At 40.0% G+C, this 15,109-nt stretch overlaps 1 protein-coding gene across 2 annotated transcripts in view; it reads right to left on the reverse strand.

The window, feature by feature from the left end:
• The window catches only part of WWTR1 (WW domain containing transcription regulator 1), a 71,920-nt gene that overhangs the window by 16,499 nt on the left and 40,312 nt on the right, over window positions 1-15,109 (reverse strand). For both annotated transcript variants that reach the window (XM_075268863.1, XM_075268864.1), the window contains exon 2: window positions 9,582-9,718. In XM_075268863.1, the coding sequence (XP_075124964.1) occupies window positions 9,582-9,718 (137 nt within the window). The remainder of the gene's footprint in view (window positions 1-9,581; window positions 9,719-15,109) is intronic.

Below are 15,109 nucleotides of genomic sequence, written 5' to 3' on the forward strand. Positions count from 1 at the left end.
CCAGCGAGTAGTCCCTACGGGGTGATCAATAGCCTTCCCGGCAGACTGCACAGGTAGAAATAGCTAAAAGTCACTAAGAAGGACAACTTACTAGAATTTTACATATAGAAAAATATCAAGTTCACATGAACAAATTAAGTTATACTGAATCTTTTCCCATAAAAGTATATATCAATCTACAGATCAGACGTCAACTCCATGACAAGTTCCCTTTAGTAGGAGGGCTTTTCATTCCTTCTTTACACAAAAATATAACCCCATTGAGATCAATGGAATTCTGACATCTTTCAGAACTAAAAGATGTAAGGCCTCGACCAAATCTGCGTCAGTAATCCGTTCAGGGGAGTCCGCAAGGGGGCCCCCCATTGGCAAGCGGTGTACAGTGAAAGTCCATGTGCTTTCCGCACAGTCTCCGCATGAGTTATGTGGACAGGAAAGTAGATCATGAACGACTTTTCTGTCCGCATGTTCTGTGTGGAGACCGTGTGGGAGGCACTTGGACCCCATTATAGTCTATGGGGTTCATGTACTTTCACTGCACACCACTTGCCAATGCGTTCAATAGTCCATCTGGGGGGGGGGGGTGTCTCATGCGGACTTCCCCAAACAGATTACCAATGCAGATGTGAACGAGGCCTAAGAAAAAAATCATACATGTAACTATTCATATAAGTAAATGCAACACAGTAAAACAGAAATGAGGAAATACGTTAAGACTTTTATGGAACTGTCAGTTCACAAATATACTCAGCAAACAATGGCGTAAAAGTATTATTTTATATGAGCAGTCAGCAATAGTTTTATGGAGGAGATGACCTATAGCCAGGTGCTAACCTAACAGATTGCCTTCAACCCAGGATTCATTCTGCTTGTGTCAGCAAACTGGATTCAGCTGAGAGCCATTTTATCCCCCCCACCCACCATTTGTTTGTCTTCACGTTAACTTATAAGGACTATCCAATGTCAGGTGTCAGACAGTAGAGAGCCTGATGGAAAACATATGTCTGTGGTTTTCTGGACAAAAAACTCAATTTATTTTTCACAACACTTATTTCGCTGCAGATGAGAGAAACAAGAGCTTGGCCTCTGCTCCCCCTCTTTTCACTCTGCCAGCAAAGAGAGACGTATGTTGCACAGATTTCCGAGAAGCAGAGTTAGCTTTCCAAAGGAAGACTACATTCTGGTAGCTCCATTATTACTCAAAACACAAACCAGGGACACTTAGACACGAAAATCCATATGTCTGGATTGCTAAATGACATCTCCACTATCGTGTATGTGTGTTAGGTGTAAGTGTAGAATTGTTGGATTTATCATGGCCAAGAAGATCTTAGGTGTCAGGAAGAACAGAATATGTTGTGAAACACAGAAACTGCTGACCTATTACACTCCTTCTGGACCTTTCTACTTTACACATCATCAATGGAGGTGGTGAGCAATAAATGTGGCCAGAAATGGCTAGAGAGAGTCTAACAACTGAATAGGAAGCTGATCTCTGAGTTCACTGTGGCCTACAAAGGTGGATGGCTATCACTGTCTATAACCTCAAGGAAAATAGATTCTCTTAGGTTATGGGCACAGTGGGATGTCCATAACCGATATCCCAGAGTGGACCCACCCATGGGAAAAAAAAACATTGGCTTATTGGGGAATTTGTAATAACAATGCAATATTACTTTATGTGTTGATGTGTTTCTATTATTATAATTGCATTATTTAATTTTATTGCATACATGAGGCTACTTGTGATTTTGTACAATAGCACGTTATACATTGATAAGCTCCTTATTTGTTTAGCACTATGAAATAATTATATTAGCACTGTATACATTATTGTGCTATTAATGACTTATATTTGTCCACAGGTGTCATCCTTTTTTTCTTAGATTTTTTTTTTAGCTGCTTAACCTGTATTTCTGACATGTGGTTTTTTTAATAAAGTATATTATATTTTTACATTATCAGGCTTTTTACATCTTTGTTCTTTTGGCTTTAACATAATGTATAGTCAGATGAGTTCCTATAGAGACAAGAGCATGTCCAGTGCCTATACATTCTTAGATCTTGTGACAATTTAGAAGACAGGATAGATATACACATGCCACATGTCTATATAGAATATTTGTACAAATTGTATGCTCAACGTGTATAAACCTATGCAACCCATACCTGCTAAATACACAGCGCTTTCCATGTTGTAATGTGGATTCCTTAATCTAGATCAAGTAAAAAGCCTTTAGAAAGGCTATTCCACACCTACCTTTAGTATGTAAATTGCCTCAGTGGTTTTTGAATAAGCCCGTTTTTACTCATATGCTAATTAGACTCTTGGTGCACCATCGTGCACTCCTCTTTGCTATTGATTACTATGGCTGTATACAGCACAGGCTGACGATGATGATGACTTCCTGCTTGCACACACAGATAGGCGATAATAGCAGAGACAAGTGCTGCTGGGAACTTCCTGTGCTGGCTGGAAGCTCATTAGCATATGAATAAAAACAGACTTATTCAAAAACCATACTTGGCCTTACTCAAGTAAATTAGCAATGGGCCAGAGTGGGACGGTTTCTGAAACAAAGCAGCCATGTTTTTTAAATCCACTTACCCCTTTAAGAATTTTTTTTTAAATAGTTTTTTTCAGTAGTAGAATCCAAAGTAAATTCTGACATAGTTATCTATGAACAGGTAAATATTACTCACCAAGAATGGCAGCATGGAAGCATTTGGAAGCAAAAAAACAGCCAATTAGTTATACAATGTTACTATATTGATGATACTGAGAAATACGAGAATAGCAATGATACCGTAGTAATATATGACAAACAACGCAATCAATAAATGTTCCATAAGGAAGAGCAAAAAGTTTCAACCCTGGTAGATTTTAATTTGTTGATGTAACAACCTTGGATCAATTATGAGCCCTACCATCTTGTTGACAAGACCACCGTTACACCCAAATGAATTTTATTCAAGAAATGCTCTGAAACATATAATTCCATATACTAATCTCTAAACGTATAAAGATTACAATGTCCAATCTGACATTCAGAAAGGCAAGTGAATCACAACTATAGTCCATAGTTCTGTGCGGCAGCATATGCCACAACATATGAAAGTCTGACAAGTCACGGTCTATCATAGAAAGATTCTGATGACCATGGCAATGGCAGATGACTCCTAAGTGTACATAGCTATTTGTGTTCAGGGACACATTTAGCAGTAAGAGGGGAAATCCTGAGCAGGAAATGTTACGGAGGGTCTTGGTTAAGCCTTGTTTTGGTGAAAACTTAATCGCTATGCTATAAATAAACACAATGCAAACTAGGGATAGCTTCATATGTACTTACTGAATGCAGAGGATGTGAAAAGCTCATTCACTCCCATAGAAATGTGAAGTTCCGGAGTTCCTGAGCAGTACAGTATCACTACAGTCTGACTGTACGGCACAGAAAATTCATTTATTCAAGGATTTATGTTTTTTCCAGAAAAGCGTCACACTTGTCAATAGCCTGTTTAGTATTGCAGGTGAAAAGGCTGGGTGGCAGTACCAAACAAAGCACAAGGGCATGAATGATGGCACTTTTTCATGAAAAAAATAGTAGTTGCTCTAATCTTGGGGGACCGCTTTAATGTTGTCATAGGTTACATTCCAATATTAACTCCATATGCAAAAATATGTATACAAATAGGAAATAGGCTTAGTTTCAATAGTTTTGCCATGTATAGGAAGCCTTAAAGGGGTTGCCATGATACATTAAAGACGTTAACACAAACTGTACAATGTATCTACATAATGTTTCAGTATACAACGGTAAACCCAATTTCCTTAAGGTGGAATCATACCTGCAATTTTTGATGCAATTTGGTTGAAGCTGGGAATTGACTAATAGATACCAATAATGTATTTTTATTTATATAGTGCCAACATATCTATTTTATAGATTGTTATTATTTATTTTGCTTACTTCTATAGTGCCAATATATTCTGCAGCGCTTTACAGACATTGTCCATTGTCACTGACCAATATAAGGCTCACAATCTTAAGTTCTCTATCAGTATGTCTTTGGAATGTGGGAGGAAACCGGAGTACTCGGAGGAAACTCATGAAAACATGTCAAGAATATATAAGCTCCATACAGATGTTGTCCATGGTCAGGTTCTAAATTAAAAATTCAGCGCGGATATTATCAGGATTCGGAGGAAAAAACACACAGTAGAAATGCATCGCAACATTTTGTTTTTTTTCCCCTTTATTAAAACTACAGGGAAAATGCATTTCCACAGCTAAAATTGGCATGACGAATTTTTCAAAAACGCAGCTTTTCTGCATCTCATTCACTTTGCTATAAATGTAAAACACAATTTGACAATTTATTTCTGCTGCGTTTCTGCAACATGGGGCCTTAGCTTCAATCTGTTCTCTCTGTTTGTTTCCTGTGGTTGGGGGGTTTGGGTGTCTCTGTTCGGGACAAGCCAAGTAGTACCCAGCAGACTAAGCAAGCAGACACAAAATAAATATATGAAATAGGAATCTGGCAACTGGTGCTGGAAATGATAGGTCGAAAGGTGGGAAAATAAAAACGAGATTTTCCATTTTCATCTAGCAGTCTATGAAGCCAACATAACCATTATTTCATGATATCCTCTTTAAACAATAGGACATTCTCCTCCTCTTAGCAGCAGGATATGGAAAGTCTGTTGCATGTGTTTATAGCTTACTGAAACTGCTCATTGTTTTGGGGTTTCCTGACCATTTCGATTCCGATAAAATATAGCAGGTGCAATACCTGACTGCTAGCACAGCTCAAATGTATCACCACATCTGTACGTCTGAATACAGATTTTTAATACTTTACAAAACTGACCCAATTTGCTATAATATTAAAACAGCCCATCCCACTTAATAAATAAGGAAGATATCCTTATAATAGTACTAGTGTTATATATCACAGACATTAGACGGTGACCGTTATGTACTCAAGGCAGTCTGAAGGTAATCTTGCCCGTGCAAGATTAACTTATACGGGGGAGAGATCTAACTATCTCCCTTTAGAACCATTAGGACCCTTATATACACATGCCCACTTGAATTGGTCTGTGTAAATATGTTCTTAAAGTGGAGAAGAGAATAACAGCGCACTCACACGTAAGAGAAAAGTTGGTAGAACCTGTCATTCTTGTGTGTGTGGGGCTTTCTAACTTGTGACAAACAAAAATGATCTGGCACAATGAATCTTATTTTCGACAACCTTTTGATCCCTAGGAGAAAAGCTGCCACTCAAGTTGAGCATGGCAGCTAGGAGCTATGGCTGTCTTCTAACAGCTATTGAGGGTGTGTAGGCACCTCAAAGACAACTTTCACGTCCACCAATTTTTTACATCCTTCAATAGGCGCCGCTCCTCAGCTTTCAGTGAAGTTGGAATTTTTTCTGTACCCCCTACCATTCCTGAGCAATCATTTCCGTTAGCTTCGGCATCCAATATACTAATTATGTTCTCTGCTGTCAGGTGGGTGGTACTTGGTTATCTGTTCTAGCCCAGGACCATCCTCTTCACAACAGAGACCCTAGTTACCCTAGTTATGATACTGGGTGCTGAAACTGACAAAAACGATTGCTCAGGAATAGAGATGAGCGAACACTGTTCGGATCAGCCGTTCCGAAGAGCACGCTCCCATAGAAATGAATGGAAGCACCTGGCACGGCGACCGGCCGCTGGCAAAGTGTACGTGCCAGGTGCTTCCATTCATTTTTATGGAAGCGTGCTGTTCGGAACGGCTGATCCGAACAGTGTTCGCTCATCTCTACTCAGGAACAGTAGAGACTAGAGAAATAAATCCAACTGTGCCTGAACCACCAGTGAAGTGGGTCCTATTGAAAGATGCAAAGAGTTGAAGTTGGCGGAGGTGGTGAAAGATCCGCCAGAGAAGGAAAAGTATAAGGTAGACACATTTTATGCCTATTATATATTGTATATAATATATTTTGATTAAATCAATGGTTTCTTAACCTTTAAAACTAAAAATTACATACAGGCAAGAGGGGGAGGTGTGCATGCAACATTTTTAATCATGGACAATCCCTTTAAATTTTATAGCTTTTTAAAGCTGCTTATTGGCAATATATTGGATGAGCTCTGGGTGCCTTATGCTTCAGAACTTTTCTCCATTACAATCTCCGGTACAACAATTAAACTTGTAATGTAAAAATCTCGTAACCGTGCCACGGGCCAGAAACATTCCTCGATTTGTCTTCCATAGATCATCAACACACAGGCCATTCCGAGGTGAAGCATGGCATTACTCACTTTTATAATGTTCCAGAGTGGAATGTGTTATGAGATCACCCACCAATGTCAGGACCCACCGAGATAAACAACCGCTACGAAGTGCACTAAAATACGACATCTATAACCCGCTGCTCCCCATACCTCACATTACTGCAGTTTTCCTCATGTGCCAGCAAGTATGATCTCTCTATTTTTCACTTCTACTCTGCAGGTCCACTTCAAAAGACATGACACTTAATCTGGTCTTCTAGCATCTGAATATAACAAAGCGTCTGTACAGTCACACTGAGTCATTACTGCGATCCAGAATTAACATCACCTAATTTCTAACAGATGGGGATTGGAATAAACAGACAGTGTTTTCCAAAAGTCTTCGCGAACAGCTTGCAGTAGAAAGAAGCAAACAAATAGGAAGAAAGCAAGTTTTGCGGCTTTTGGGTAAACTCTCTGAAGATTACGTGACCTCTCCCCTGAGGTTTGTATTTGCTCACAGTCATGTTAGGATGTGGTATTGCTTAGTCACATTCATATTATTTTGATAAAAATGTTTATGAGTGCTTTTGTATATCCGAGCAATGCCAAGATCTAGTGCAAGCCAGGGGAGCAGACTGTACAAAGCACACTACATTTTCCATGTTATAAATAAGTCCGTCAGCTACAGACACACATGTTCCCGATTATATGTAGAGACCCAGGATCAATCTCTAGATGCTCAAAGCTCAGAGCCAGGAGATGGCAGACCTTCAAAAGAAAGATACGTTTCACTTCCAAGACTAGGAAAGGAATCAGGAGGATAAAGACATAGGTGTAGACTGCCATTTCTTTCAAGATGGAGCAGTTCAAAGTGGGTTCTGGGGTGCCGGCCAAGAAATTAGTTTAACTCGCTCTGCATTTTTCATTATTTTCTTGAAAAGTCGACTAGGATGTTGGCAGGCTTGCATTGGCTTTGATGCAATTGGAAATTTACGTATGGTTAAGTATGTGACATCTGACTGGAAACCTATAAACAAATGCAAGCCACGGACTTATTAAACTACTTTCTCTAATATTCCAGAGCCAGAAGACAAATCAAGAAGCTCATGAATTCTGAGTTACTTTGTAATGGCTACATATTGGATACTAACCATATACAGGAGAACAGTCACTGATCATATAGTCATGTGTCTAACAATATTACTGGGTAATGCATTGGGGCAGATTTATTATTGTGGTTGCCATTAGACTCTGGTGTAAAATGCACCAAAATGTGGCACATTGACACATCACAGAGCATACTGGTGCATTCTGGCATATCTAGTCTTTCGATTTGGTGGATTTGCAGGAAAAGTGGAAGTGACTCAAATATAACATAAGATTGGCATTTTGTACACCAGGAAGCATGTCTGAATTATTAAGAGATTCCGCTTCTCAATAAATCAGACGCACACCCATGTGCTAGAATAGAAGTCTATGCCAGAACTGGTGTAGAATTCGAGTATAACTCATGCCAGAAAACTGGTGTCGGCCTACCCTGATCATATTGCTGCCGAAAAGTGTCGGGCAAGGCGCAAAGTGAAGGATGTGTCTCATCTTTGGTACAAGAAATGATCTTCACCAGTCGTGCACCACACTGTCATAAGATGCACCAGATTTATCATCCCACATCTCTCACTGTAATAAATAGCAGTTATCGGGGAGGAACTTAGTATTTTGAGGATCAGAGGTGCTTCATATCACAAGCAAGAGTCTCAAGATGATCTCTGAGTGATCGATGACAATATCATAATCTTACTGTAGATGTTCATCATTACAAAGTACAGTAAATGCAGTATTTGCTACTATTATGCTAATTTTGTATACATCATCGACATATTATATCATCTTTTATGTACCTAAAGACTAAAACTATCTATAGATGTAAGTCAGCTGTTAGTCATTTGCACAACGGTCTTCCACTTTCTGGAGAACAATAATAAACCTCAATCTAGTATGTTATTTCTATGGTGGGAGAGAGATCAGTGTTTGCCAGATATTGCATACAACAAATGACCGTATAGCTTAAAATCTGCCACAGAGATTTCCTACTTATGGTCAGCTTAAAGAGCTATGGATGGCATATTGCTAGGATATACCATTCCTTTATACTTGGATGGGGTACAATTTGAAAGCAAAGATCCTTCATTAACCCATGCAATGTTTCAGTTCTCAAGGTATTTGGGGTTAAAAATGATCTTCACTTTGATAATTGTCCTTACAAACCACTTTGGCATTGACAGGAATAGCATGGGCCAATCCTTCTCTTTTCCAAAATGGTGGAAAATCCCTTCTGCACAATAACAAACATCTCAAATTGTCAGAACTGCTAAAAATGTGACCACAACTTTCACTAAAGATTCCTAATAGTTCACAGTAGTATATACTATTATATGACATTGATCAAATCTGCATAATCACATAAATATACCAGAATAATTATTTATATCAATTACTATTGTTCAGGATGGGGCAGGTTCATGGATTGGCGTCTTACATGAGTGTCATGGTCCCATGGGTGTCAAAGTGAAGATGTGTCTAATTCATTACGGAAGGTTATGCTAGGTTCACACCTGCGTTCTACTCTCCGTTCTGTGCTTTCCGTCTTCTACATGCAAGAAGACGGAAAGCACAGACCGGGTCTGGCCGTGAGCGGCGGTGAGCGTTTTATGTTCTCTGCCACGAAACCGTTTTTTTAAATCCGGACACAGAGTACTGCATGTCCGACTCTGTGTCTGGATTCAAAAACCCGGTTTCGCGGCGGACAGCGTAAAACGCCGCCGCTCACGGCTGGACATCTTTCTCACCCATTCAAATGAATGGGGGAGAAAGAATCCTGCAGGTTTCCGTCTCCTGCTCTGTTTTATGCAGGAAATGGAAACCTGCATAATGGAGTGCCGGGTGCAGATGTGAACGAGCCCTTATACTACAAAAATGATTTATCCTCTATCTGTAGGGACAAAGATAGATTGCAGATTGGCAGGGGATGGGGGTGTTTTACCCCAGTGTGAATGTAGCTCAGTAGTCAGACGCTCATCAATTACTAGTATCCTCTATCCTACGGATAAATATTTATGTAGCATACACCCCTTAGTGGATTGGGTTCATATCCTACACTCCGTGTGCCAGAAACTCAAATTTACACCAGTTATGAGCCCCATTACACATTTTAGTGCAAAATTTGCAACTTTAATCACACATTTTACACCAGAAATTGTGGCATGAAATGTATGATAAATCTGCCCTGATAAGTCTTGTCTATGTCAGGAAAACATACCTAGGTTGGGTTGGGACATTGCCAGTGATCTTTGACTTATTGGGGTAGAAGTGGTAACAGGATGGTGGTTCATGTGAGTCATTGGCTGTGTCATTGTCTTGCGGGGATCTTGCCATGTTGTAATTTTCTCCATGTGACTGTAATAAAATAGAAACAGAGTTATGATGGTAAAACTGAACAAGTCCCAGCAAAATATTCAGATGATAAAACAATAGTTCAAAGCTTGAAAAATATTAGTACAAATCATCTTTTTGCAATGTGTGCAACTAGCCCTAATGAATAACAATAGTAATACCAAACATTGGTTTGTCTATAAATATCAAATACCAAACTAACAATCATAAGAGCCGACTCCTGGTCTCCTTACAAGTTTCTACGGGGTTTGTACATTGTTGATGACTGTATACAGATAGATATTATTCACTCAATATTTATTGAACCACATTAAAGGTTTTTTTTAGGCACCAATAGCATCTATTCATACCGATTTTTTGCAGAGAATAGGCCATCAGTATCTTATTGGTGGGGGTCTACCACCCGAACATCCACACCAATCAGCTGTTCCGGCTGCTTCCAGGCAAAGGAAGCTATTGGTGTAGAAAGGGCTGGAAGTCAGTGATATGGGGTCGGTAGCCAGTAGTAGACGCAATACTGCAATACCCCAGCACCACCACTACCACTACACTATGCTATACTGCATAGGAGCAGAGCTACTTCTGGCACTATTCACAACACTAGTGTCTGGTGCCTGAAGGCTGCAGAAACATCTGATTGATGAGGAGTCCAGGTGTCAGAACCCCCACCAATAACATACTGAAGGTCTTTCCTGTGGATAGGTTATTACTATAAAAAAATGCTGTTGGAGCCCGAAAAAGCACTTTAAGGGGTTGTTCTTACCTACAAAATTTATTGCATAGCCACAGGATATGCCATAAATGTCTGATAGATGTACGGCTGAACATGTCTCTCGACCCTATTCCGCCTAGGAACTCTTTCAATTCACTTCTATGGGAGTTAGGTAAGGAAGTGTGCTTGGCTCCCATAGACGTGAATGGAGAGAGCTGCAGCCAATAGGGTTGAGCGATCGGGATCGGAAATATTCGGATTCCGATAGGCGATTGAGTAAATTTCATGATCGCGATCGGAATTCCGATCTCGATCTTTTCCGGTGGGATCGAGGTCAGAGGTTATTTCCCACAATGCTTGGCTACTGGCCAATCATTGTAGAAAAAGCTATAGTATCAGATGAGCGAGTACTATTCGAAACTCCCGTTTCGAATAGCACGTACCCATAGGAATCAATGGAAGCGGCCAGCACACAGACTTTGTCGGCGTCCGGCTGCTTAACCCCCTGCGTGCCGGCTGCATCCATTCATTCCTATGGGAGTGTACTACTCTTCTGTTTCCTCGCTGCTGTGCCATATACTTGGCTCTGCTACATCTCAGATGTAGCGGAGCTGAGTATACGGTAAAGCAGGGACGAAGCATAAGAGTAGATAGACAAGTCAATGTACAGTAGTATCTATCTAATCGCAAACGTCGCTCAACTTACCTGCACAGATCCGCTGCTGCTACTGCTCCCCGTTCTTCTCACTCCTCTTCTCTCTCATTGACATGCGTTCAGAGGGCCCTGCGCGCCCCCTCCTCCCTAGACTAGTGTTAGAGATGCTGTGAGAAGGTGGGACTTGTGGCTACACTCCTAAGCTACAATAAGCCCCGTCTACTCCCACCATTTCTAACACTAGCCTAGGGAGGTGGGGGCGCACACGGCGCTCTGAAGGCCTATCAATGAGTGAGGACCGGACCGAGAAGAACAGGGAGTGGTAGCGGATCTGTGCAGGTAAGCGGACACCAGGGGGCTAAGTAGCCGGGGGATTTTTTTTTAATTTTTTTTAATCACTACACAGCGTGAAGTCCAAAAATTGAAACAATTTTTGGACTCCATGCGGTGTAGTGAATAGGATCGTTTTTAAAATCCGATCTTCGATTATTAAAAAAAAATTACCATTGTCTTGCATTGGGATCGGGATTGGGTTTGAATGGAAAATGATCGGAAATCGGATTTTAAAAACGATCCTGAAATTTCAAGATCGGCTCAACCCTAACAGCGAAATGTTTATGTGGAGTCAAGGAAAAACTAGATCCAAAATTGATCAGATATTTATAGCTTATCCCATAAATATCTAAGATTAGAAAACTCTTTGAAGTAAAATATGGATTGATAGGCTTCAAGGGCTCATGTGTGATAAGCCTGCCTCTTTATTAAGAGAGGTACTGATATCCTAATAAGACATATGGACAAGGATTTTTCTCATTGGGACAACCCCTGTAACAAAATACCTCTGAAATTATAAGCGATATAAACTTGTATTTCAGGTTCAACCCTTTAGGGAAAAACTTTTTTTTAGAACATCAAATATTAAACCCTTCCTAAGAAACACATGGGTGACAAATTCAGACATTGTCTCGACCGCTTCGGTTATATCATTTTCCCATACTACAAATAAACACAGTTTTAATTGGATTATTTTTTCGGATTTCTGGGGTTAGTTTGTAGTCGTCATGTTATTTATTTTCTCAGTGTTTTGCATCCGTGCACACTCTCATTGTTTGCGAAGCTGCAGCTTTTATTTAATGACAAATCACTATTTCTCTGTATAGACAGCCCCAGGAAACAGAAAGCAATGCAGACACCAAAAGTCTGAGGCTTTTGTTATGCAAACATGTTGCAATTACAGATAACAGTAGCTTAGAGTCAGACACCCAAAGTAATGGCCACTGGTGCCAAGATAGGGGCTTTGTCACTTGGTAGAATAGAGAAGATCTTATGACTCAGTCACTTCAAAGCATGACCACCCTCTGGGTAAGTCAGGGAAGGATATGTCACAAAACTCAAGCGCATGAAGGTTTGACTCATTTATTGCACTTTACTGTCTGACAGCTTGCAATGTGCCAGATTCCTGCTGAGACACCCACTCCATCCAGCAGAAGCTCCGGCAGGAGTTGGGAAATCTATTGACATTGCAGTTGAGTAAGCGATGTGTCATTCTGTGGAACACCAGAAATAATGATAGGATTATATACCCTGCCATTTCCCTTTCTGAGATGTAAGCAATCAGACGGCTTTAATACAAAACCATTACAGCCTATGATATACGTGTTAGTTAAACTTTATACAGATGGATTCTGTAATGTAAGCTTTCTCTGAGTCCTGTGCGCATTGACAGAAAGTACAGCTTTGTATTTACACATGTAATGGAGACAAGATCTAAGACTGACTGTATAATAGATGAGAGGCTCTATTCCTAAATGTACATAGAAAATAATCTGATTGCGGTAATACGGCAGGAATAAGCTATTTTATAATATGGGAGAATTCATCAATCCATCTACACCAGTTTTTTGTCATAGATGTCTGTTAATGTGGCGTATATTTGGCACATGACCCTTCCAAAGATGTACCACATCCCCTCCTCTGCACCTCGCTCAGCACTGTCTGAGGCTGGAACCTCTTAATAATTCATATGCACCTTGTGCCAGTTGGGACCATTATTACGTCTGGCGTAAAAAAGGCCAGTCTTACTAAATTTCCCCCACTACATTGTGACAAGGCCTTAACTGACTGGTGTTTTGACCATGATCTATAGGCAATAGTAAGTGGAGCCTTACTGGTTTCTATAGAGGCACTGCCTGGCAACCCCATATAAAAGGCAGCTGCTGATCATGGTCCCAAAATGAATAAAAGTCAAACTGCTCCAGGCATGGGCCTCTTGCTACTGGCTCCAAGCCCAAGTTAACCTACGCTTTCATTTACTCCCCAGGTGCAAACTACAACATTTTTCTTCCCCCCTTATATCATTAGGTATGATTGCCAGTGCAATGTACCCACATAAAATTCTGCAAGATGCAGAAGTGTGGACTCGGGTCAAACTGCTCCTCAACCAAGTGTCCGTGTCAACAAAAGAATCTGGAATTTGTACTTCTGAAGGTCCTTCAACCCTCAAGAACCATAGCAATGGTATGTACGGTTCCTATGGCTGTAGATATGTCAGTGTGTACCTTAAGCAACCAGTCTGACTTAGAGACAAGTAATGGTATTCCCAAAGTCAACTAGCGTTATTAATCAGATTTATTTATTTACTAAATTTACACAGGAAACAGCTTGTGTCTGCAGCCTGAGTTATTAATCAGATTTTGGATATTAAGGCTAGGTTCATATCTGCACACAGGTCTTCATCATTCTGGTCCTCTGTGGGACCTGGACAATGGAAAGCTGGACTGCTAAAACAGCAGACACCCGTGGATCCTTTCGACTATAATGAGGTCCACCGGCTGTTCAATGGATGCAGATCTGAAACTAACCTTATTTTTTTACACAGAAAGCTACTTTTGTGCAGCCGGAGACATTAATCAGATTATTTTTACTAAATTTACATGGAATGCCACTTGTGTGTGCAAACAGAGTTATTAATCAGATTTTATACACTAAATTTACACAGAATTAATCAGATTTTTTTTTAGCAAAGTTACATGGAATGCAACTTGTATGTGCAGCCTATGTTATTAATTAGATTGTTTTATTATTAAATTTACACGGAAAGCTACTTGTGTGTGCAAAATGCATTTTTAATCAGATTTTTCTTTTTTTACAATATTTACAGTGTACAGTACCTCTTTTTGCATAGTTAGCATAAAATTACTGTAGAAGTAAGTCACAATCTACAAGTGTACTCACAAAATCTTCTATGTCAACTTTAATTGGATAAATTAATAATATTGTCAATTGTCCAAAGTACACTGTGAAAATAGACGAGGTGGTCAAGTTTCCTTGAGTGTTATCAATGTGTCCGAAGCAATAGATCAGATCTGACTGTGTTAGCTGTGTTGGAGGTGACAGGGCATGTTAAAGCCTGTTCATCTGGTGCTGAGCTCTGCAGACCCATAAACACACCTAGTCTAGCATGAGGTTACCTAACAGGTGCTAGGACAGACTGACTGCAAATGTTCACCTGATGAAAAGACGGAAACTCTACCCGGCCTGCCCGCACCTCTGGGACATGGAGAAAAACCGGCTAGTCTGCCATTGAGAAGTAAAGATAATGAATCAGGCAGGAGGAAGTACAATAACAATACTAGTTTACCCAAGTAAACTATTAACAAAAGAAAAACTGAGATTGCACTATGGGATCTAGACTTGATTATTAGGTAAGCTGAAGATTTGTGAAGCGAAACTTGCATATTAAGGAAATATTTTTAGCAAAATTTGCATATAATTAGAATCACTCAATATACTACTGTATATATCATGGCAGTAAAGCTGCGGGTTCTAAGTGGCCCTATAGGCAGAATGCAGTTTAGACAGTAGTAAATGCAAAAACAACAGAATCTGACCTTTAATGGCACCGCTGTTCCCTCTTACTTGATTCGTTCTGAGAATAGATGTATATTCGGGGAATTGTATGCAACAAGTGTAGATTCCTGAAAGGTAAATCATTTCAGGCTCCCAATTGCACTCCTTTCTCTGAAGT

Source organism: Leptodactylus fuscus, chromosome 3, assembly GCF_031893055.1.
Source record: "Leptodactylus fuscus isolate aLepFus1 chromosome 3, aLepFus1.hap2, whole genome shotgun sequence".
Taxonomy (NCBI): Eukaryota; Metazoa; Chordata; class Amphibia; order Anura; family Leptodactylidae; genus Leptodactylus; species Leptodactylus fuscus.